The sequence below is a fragment of the Nicotiana sylvestris genome, chromosome 11, assembly GCF_000393655.2.
Source record: "Nicotiana sylvestris chromosome 11, ASM39365v2, whole genome shotgun sequence".
Lineage (NCBI taxonomy): Eukaryota > Viridiplantae > Streptophyta > Magnoliopsida > Solanales > Solanaceae > Nicotiana > Nicotiana sylvestris.
In genome coordinates, this window is record NC_091067.1 from 153448957 (window position 1) to 153456382 (window position 7426).

General features: G+C 35.3%; 1 protein-coding gene across 1 annotated transcript; it reads left to right on the plus strand.

Annotated features, from left to right (window-relative positions):
* The first annotated feature begins 1173 nt into the window (after positions 1-1173).
* Positions 1174-6959, plus strand: LOC104243003 (signal peptide peptidase-like). Its single transcript, XM_009798118.2, has 12 exons — positions 1174-1304; positions 1853-1947; positions 2925-3040; positions 3129-3280; positions 3398-3483; positions 3587-3714; positions 4341-4391; positions 4714-4800; positions 4928-4997; positions 5647-5783; positions 5875-5952; positions 6715-6959. Exons 2-12 carry the CDS (start codon positions 1908-1910, stop codon positions 6787-6789), a joined length of 1020 nt encoding a protein of 339 aa, XP_009796420.1. The 5' UTR covers positions 1174-1304; positions 1853-1907; the 3' UTR covers positions 6790-6959.
* The last annotated feature ends 467 nt before the right edge of the window (positions 6960-7426 follow it).

The following is a 7426-nucleotide window of genomic DNA, read 5'->3' on the forward strand; positions in this document are numbered from 1 at the left end:
TTTGACTTCAGTTTTTCTGAATTTTAAGCAAGGACAAAGGTAAAAGATCTAATGAAATGGAGTACATAGAAAAGGGGAATATAATTTAGCATATCTTTATAGAGATTTCACATGACATTGAAAATAAAAGAAAAAAGTACAAATAATCACCAAGATTGTGGTGAAAAAATTCCAAAATTTTCGTCTTTAATTACAACTCTCGAATTTAAGTTATACAAATAATTGCGAGAGATGATAAATTCTTTTCATTTGGACAAGCTCAAACAACAAAGAATCTTTAGATCATGGTAAGAATTTCTTTCTTTGTTTAATCATTGATATATGTGAAACCTACGACCCAACAAATTTAGATTCGCACGACACGAAAGTAACTCTTATCATAATTTTTAATTCGCAAAACTCGAATTTAGATTGTCTAGAAGGGATCAAATTCATTCAACCACATAATAAAATGACAAATTTGACCTGTCACATTTTCATCTATAATACGATATTCTTATCATAATTTTTTATTCGCAAAATTTGAATTTGAATTGTCTAGAAGGGATCAAATTCATTCAACCACATAATAAAATTACAAATTTGACCTTTCACATTTTCATCTTATTTAATACGGTATTTTTATCATAATTTTTCATTTACAAAGCTCGAATTTGAATTGTCTAGAAGGGATCAAATTTATTCAACCACATAATAAAATTACAAACTTGATCTTTCTCATTTTCATCTTATTTAATACGATATTTTTATCATAATTTTTCATTCGCAAAACTCCAATTTGAATTGTCTAGAAGGGATCAAATTCATTCAATAACATAATAGAATGATAAATTTGACCTTTTACATTTTCATCCTATTTAATACGGCTCAGTAACAATAAAAATTGACCGCTCCGAGTCAACAAATATAAGCCATATGTCTTGCATATACACTTTTAAGCATTTAACTATGTTTAAGTGGTACAAATTTTCACTTTAATTTATTGACTGTTACGGCTAATTATGTTAAATAAATGCAAATATTCATATGGTAAGTAAGTATTTACGATTTTACCCTAAGTAACTTACTACAATGAAGATATTTTGGGAAATTGACGTGGCAATGTCTCATTGGTTTGAACACCCTATACTGACGTGTCTCTTTTAACGAAAAGCCTAAAACCCTATTTTATTAGCAAAGAAAATAAATAAATAAATCAAAACAAAATCCCAAATAAAAAAAAAACCTCCCCCGATCCGTGTGCTTGAAGATCAGTTGAAAGTGAGGGAGAGAGGGAAGCAAATCAGTTTTTTTTTCCTTGTAAGGTAAAAAGATGAATATATTTGCATAAAGATTTGTTTTTTAATTGATCTCTTGAAATATTTATAGAATTTATATTTTCACTTGATTGTTTTTTACTGTTCTTTTTTGTTGAAATTTAAACTTTTAGGGAAATGGGTTTATGTTAATATGATTGAATCTGATGTTTGAATTTTTATTTTAGGTTTGTAAAGTTTTGTAATTTAAGAGCAAAATTTAGGCATTTTGGCCAATTGGGGTTATCCTGAAATAATTGTTTTTATTGTTATCTTTTGTGATTTAATTGGGTTGTGTATCCCGTGGAAATCTTATTGTTTAAAAAAATGAATCTTTTTGCTAAAAATCTGATCTTTTAGCATGTGAATTTGATTGTATTACTTTTCTGCTGTTTTGGTGACACTGTTATTTTTATTGTGTGTATGAAGCTCTGTTCTGTTTATGTGAGCAATTTTAAGTATGACTAAGTTGTACCCTTTTGCACACATTCTCTAAATGATTATAGGAATCTTAAAAAAGATGTAAACTTTTGCTCATGTTGTTGGTTTTCTTATAGCTTCCTCTTGTTGGGGGGAGTCGAAAACGGAGTGGACTTTTAATAGCCTGTGAGAATGAAGAACGTCGAGCGCCTCGCAAATGTTGCTTTACTAGGTATGGTTTTATTTTGATTTTGTTTCATACATTATTTCTTTTGATGATAGCTGAATTGCACAGTACACTACTACACTTGTTTGATTTGTGCTTGTGAAGTCCAGAAAGTAAAGTAAATCCTGTTTGAAACAACGGCAACCACAAACCCATTGGGATCCCACAAGTAGGTCTGGGGAGGTTAATGTGTATGCAGACCTTGCCCCTACCCTATAGACCCTCGGCAAAGTAAATCCCGTTTGAAAGTAAAGTAAATCCTGTTTGAATGTATTATATGAACAAGTTTGCATTTCTAGCTTCTCTTTGCCCCTTAATTTGTGTTAGTTACTCATTCAGTTCAATTTTCCGCCAGATAAACTGCTAGAGTTTTTTTTGGTAATTCTTTGTTGTTAATAGAAGGACTCAATGTAGGTGAAGGTGCTAATTATTGTGTAGTTGGAATTGGAGGTGTGGTTGATGATTACCCTAAATATATCTGTCCAGTATGTTGGAGTAGATCCTATAGTGGTTGGAACGGATATTCAAAACCTCTTAGGAGGTCATATTACTACTGTTACCCGCTTTCCTTAATGTTACAGTAGGTTCCACTTCCACATTCCAGTTCAATGGGTAGACATAGATGGTCAAGTGTTTTTTTTTTTTTTTTTTTTTTTTTTTTTTTTAGCATTTTCTTATATTTTAGATGTTTGTTTCATCATATACCTTTTTGAGAGCATTTCACTACGTAATAGTAGCTATTCTGTTCTTGGAAATTTACAAGTACCCTCAAGGAATATTTGTTTCTGATGCCCTCGTTTTTCTCCTTTTTAAAACCCCTTTCCAAAATGCTTCTCGTTCGTGCTGGAGCTTATCCCTCGAATAATATATGCTATTTGGGGATTACAATGTACGATTATCTGGTCATGGCAATTTCACATCACTTTCTAAATTTTATATTGACGCCATTACCTTGAAACTCTTGCTTTTTTGGTGGATTTCAGGTTTGAGTCTGGCACCACTGGTGGTGAATGTGGATCCAAATGTAAATGTCATAGTAACAGCTTGCCTTACTGTCTTTGTGGGATGCTACCGTTCTGTCAAGCCTACTCCACCTTCGGTATATCTTGTGTACTCCAAGTTGCAGCTTCGCTTTTTCTCAGATCTGTTTTGGTGTCACTTAAACATATTCTATTGCTGTTTTCCAGGAAACAATGTCTAATGAACATGCAATGAGGTTCCCTTTGGTTGGAAGTGCGATGCTCTTGTCATTGTTCTTGCTTTTTAAGTTCCTGTCAAAAGACCTGGTTAATGCCGTATTGACGTGCTACTTCTTCGTACTTGGCATTGCTGCACTTTCGTATGTTCTCTCCGTATGGATCATTCTGCTATGCTTAATATATTCTATAACAAGTTCTTGAATAGTAGTTTTTCTGTGGGTGTATTGGATGTCATCTCTTTCTTTGTGTCTTTGCAGCGCGACATTGTTACCTGCTATTAGACGATTCTTGCCGAAAAAGTGGAATGATGATCTCATAATATGGCACTTCCCATATTTCCGCTGTAGGCCCCTCCTTTCTTATCTCTTCTGAAATGCCAATTGATCCTTTAGAATCCTTGGGCGTACAGATCTCATCTTAATTATTTTGTTTCGTCTCTTTTTCAGCTTTGGAGATTGAGTTCACAAGGTCTCAGATTGTTGCGGCAATTCCTGGAACCATCTTCTGTGTTTGGTATGCTAAACAGAAGCATTGGCTAGCTAACAACGTTTTGGGCCTTGCTTTTTGCATTCAGGTTTGTCGGCATATCCATCAGGATATTTCAAAATAAAAAGTTCTGTAAAATAGTATTATTAGTACAATGGTATTATACAATTTGGGATATTTCAAAGTGAAAAGTGTATCATATAAATTGGGATAGAGGAAGTACTAACTAAGACTCTTGAATGAAGAGGTCGCATTTCATCAATAAAAATGTTGCACTCGTCTGTCTATACATGTTCTCGTAACCAAGCATGGTTTCTCTTTAATACTAGATGCAAAGGCTACCTCCCTTTATATCTAGCATTTGAATCCACGATTGCACTTGATTTCTTCCTCTTTTATTTGTTTGATAACTAGAATTCTCCCACGAGTTGGCCTACATTTATTAAACTAGGAGCGTATAGGCCTATCCCTCTATCACGCTCCCACTAATATAGCGGGCTACTTGTTAGTGATAGGGTTCTAACTCATGACGTGCACCCATACTCTCACATTGCGTCATTATATACATTGAATTTTCTATTTATTTGTGATTGTGATTTTCTATTTATATACATTGAATTAATGGAGATTTTTGCAGGGGTGAAGTGTTTGATTCTCTCTTATGTCATGTCTACGGATTGATATTGATTTTCCAATTGCCATTTTGATTTTCAGGGTATTGAAATGCTTTCACTTGGATCGTTTAAGACTGGTGCCATACTATTGGTAAGAAGGAAAATTTTACATGGTTGACAGCTGTATTCTGTTTATGTTTCTAGCCTTAAACTACATATTACTTGTCTTTTTGAATTTGATGCTAACCACATATCCCTTTGTTCAAGCGGGAAAAAAATTTCATGAAATGAGCTAGTAGTGATGATTATTGTTGAGCAATTAATGATTTTGCATACAAAAATACATAACATTTGCATGGATCATCCCAATTGTTGAGTTTTTAGACATTTTTGAGGTATTCTTTTATGTAGGCGTTTTTGCTTGTTTACGCAACTATTTATATCCATTAACTTGTGGCTGATGTTGAATGCAGGCAGGACTTTTTGTGTATGACATATTCTGGGTCTTTTTTACCCCAGTGATGGTCAGTGTTGCTAAATCTTTTGATGCTCCTATCAAGGTGTGCATACTGATTTTCTTATGCAGCTGTTTCTTTTAATTTCTCATTCCATGCCTTTTTTTTGGTCGATTCATTCCGTGCCTTTGTTAGTTACAGAGTCCTGATTATAACATCGCTTTCTCTGCAGCTTTTGTTCCCCACAGCAGATGCTAAACGCCCCTTCTCAATGTTGGGTCTTGGAGATATAGTTATCCCCGGTATAACCACCGTTTGCATAAAAACTCCATTTTACTTTATGTGATTAGAACAGAGAGGTTTGGCCTAGCGGGAGGGATCCTCCACCTCAAACCGTGTGGTTTGGGGTTTGAGGCAGTAAGGGAAATGGTGGAAAAAGCCACTGTCGGTCCCTAAAAAAAAAAAAAGGGGTGGGGGGTGGGGGGTGGAGGTGGGATGAGGTTTACCAACAACAACATACCAAGTATAATTTCACATAGTGAGGTTTGGGGTTAGTAGTGTGTACGCAGACCTTACCCCTACGTTGTGGAGATAGAGAGCCTGTTTCCAATAGACCTTTGACTCAGGAAAGCAAAAGCACCACAATGAATGAAACATAAGGGGCAACAACGAGAAGCCATGTAAAGGCAACATAAATAACAACGGGATAGTAAGATAACCGAAATGAAAGAAACGACAAGTAGTCATAGAAACCTAATACCAACTGGGATGAGGTTTACCATATTAAAAATAAAAAGCTTACTTATTGTGAGTAGCTACTGAATGTATTTTTCTGTTTCTTACGCATGCTTATTATTAGCGTATGCCATGATATTGCATTCTTTTCATCTTTCAACTGTTTTTTGCTTGAGTAGATACAATTGGTAACATTTGATCACTTCAATCATTCAGGTATTTTTGTTGCATTGGCCCTTCGCTTTGACGTCTCCAGAGGGAAGGGGCCGCAATACTTTAAGAGTGCATTTATAGGATACACATTTGGTTTGGCTCTTACCATATTTGTTATGAACTGGTTTCAAGCTGCTCAGGTTGGTGTCTTAAAATGAAGCTTTTACACTTTATTTCCCTTTGTAAGAACCACATCGCCCTTACGTTTGACTTGGCCTTTGTTTTTTCCAGCCCGCTCTTCTATATATTGTTCCAGCTGTGATTGGATTCTTAGCCGTACACTGCATATGGAACGGGGATGTGAAGCCTGTACGTTTTTCTCTTCACAATCTTTTTTAACTTCATCCACTTGCTGATATTGCTGTTTATGTTCCTAATATGCTGTTTGCTCCCATTTTAGCTACCATACTGTTTATAGTATATTTTCTAGGAGTTAGTATATATGAGAAAATGCATCTTATGGTTTACCTTTATTAGTCGCGAAAAAAAAATGCATGTGTCATGGCTTGTACGGGAACTACAACAACTACCCAGTAAAATCCCACATAGTGGGGTCTGGATGGCTTGTATGGGAACTATGGGAAAAAAAGGGAAAAGTAGGGAAGATATTTTTTCTTGTTTTTTCCGAGTTGGAAGTGCTTATGCTTTCTTGAGCCGAGGGTCTATTGGAAACAATCTCTCTATCCTCACAAGGTAGAGGTAGATCTGCGTACATACTACCCTCCCCAGACCCCACGACGTGGGATAATACTGGGTATGTTATTGTTTTCCGAGGTGGAAACACAAAAGGATGATCAAAAACGTCTTTTCGCCTAACCTTTTATAGAGAGAGTACAAACCAAACCTTCACTTCCTTTTCTAGTTTCTCAAGATATAGAGTTATCAGAAACAACCTCTCTGCCTCCCCAGGGATGCATACCATCCTACACTCCCCAGATTCAACTTGTGGGAATCCAACCCAGGGATGCATACCATCCTACCCTTACCAGACCCCACTTGTGGGAATCCATTGGGTTGATTGTTGTTTTTGTTATGATGCTGAATTTTTATTCTTGGTTTTTGGTTGAGCAGTTGTTGGAGTTCGATGAGGGAAAGACGAAAGGTGCTGAAGAAGCCGATGCGAAAGAAAGCAAGAAAGTAGAATGAGGCTACATAGACTCTTGACAGTTAGAACATGAATGCAGAGATAGTTGTTTTGGCAACAAAGTTTGTTGTACTAGATTTTTTAAAACTGACCATCAAATAGTACTGGCCTTTTATGTTACACCTCAAGCTTATATTTTCAAATGTCATATTTTATTCCTTTTTTTTTGGTATTTTTTTTATTTGTGATTTTTCTCATTGCTTTGAATTAGTAAAAGCTTTCAAATGCTCTAGAGATGACAGATTACTTGTTTTACTGACCAGCCTCTTGTGCAATGTCTTCCATCGCGTGGTGAATGGATGAGATTTTTCCTCTCTTAATCAGAAATTCGAGTTCGAGTAGACTGGTCAATGTCTTTCACCGTGTGGTGGAATGGATAAGATTTTTTATCTCTTAATCAGAAATTTCGGATTCGAGCCCTTGAAAAGAAACTACTAGCATGGAGCAACCTCACAAAAATAGACAAGTCTAATGAATCCTAGCGCAAAAGGAACTACTTTGAATTTTTTCAAATACTTATTTCTCCTAATAATTGCTACATTATTTAATGTTTTATCTTTGTTAGAAAAAAAAAAAAAAAAAAGCTGCTCATCAATTTTAAATTGAAAATCGCCATTTTCATATATACCTACGTTTGGG

Coding starts and splice junctions, on each gene's coding strand:
- LOC104243003 (XM_009798118.2), top strand. CDS start 1,908: ATGAAGAACGTCGAGCGCCTCGCAAATGTTGCTTTACTAG. Junction 3,484..3,586: donor GCACTTCCCATATTTCCGCT/GTAGGCCCCTCC, acceptor TCTCTTTTTCAG/CTTTGGAGATTGAGTTCACA. Junction 5,784..5,874: donor ACTGGTTTCAAGCTGCTCAG/GTTGGTGTCTTA, acceptor TGTTTTTTCCAG/CCCGCTCTTCTATATATTGT.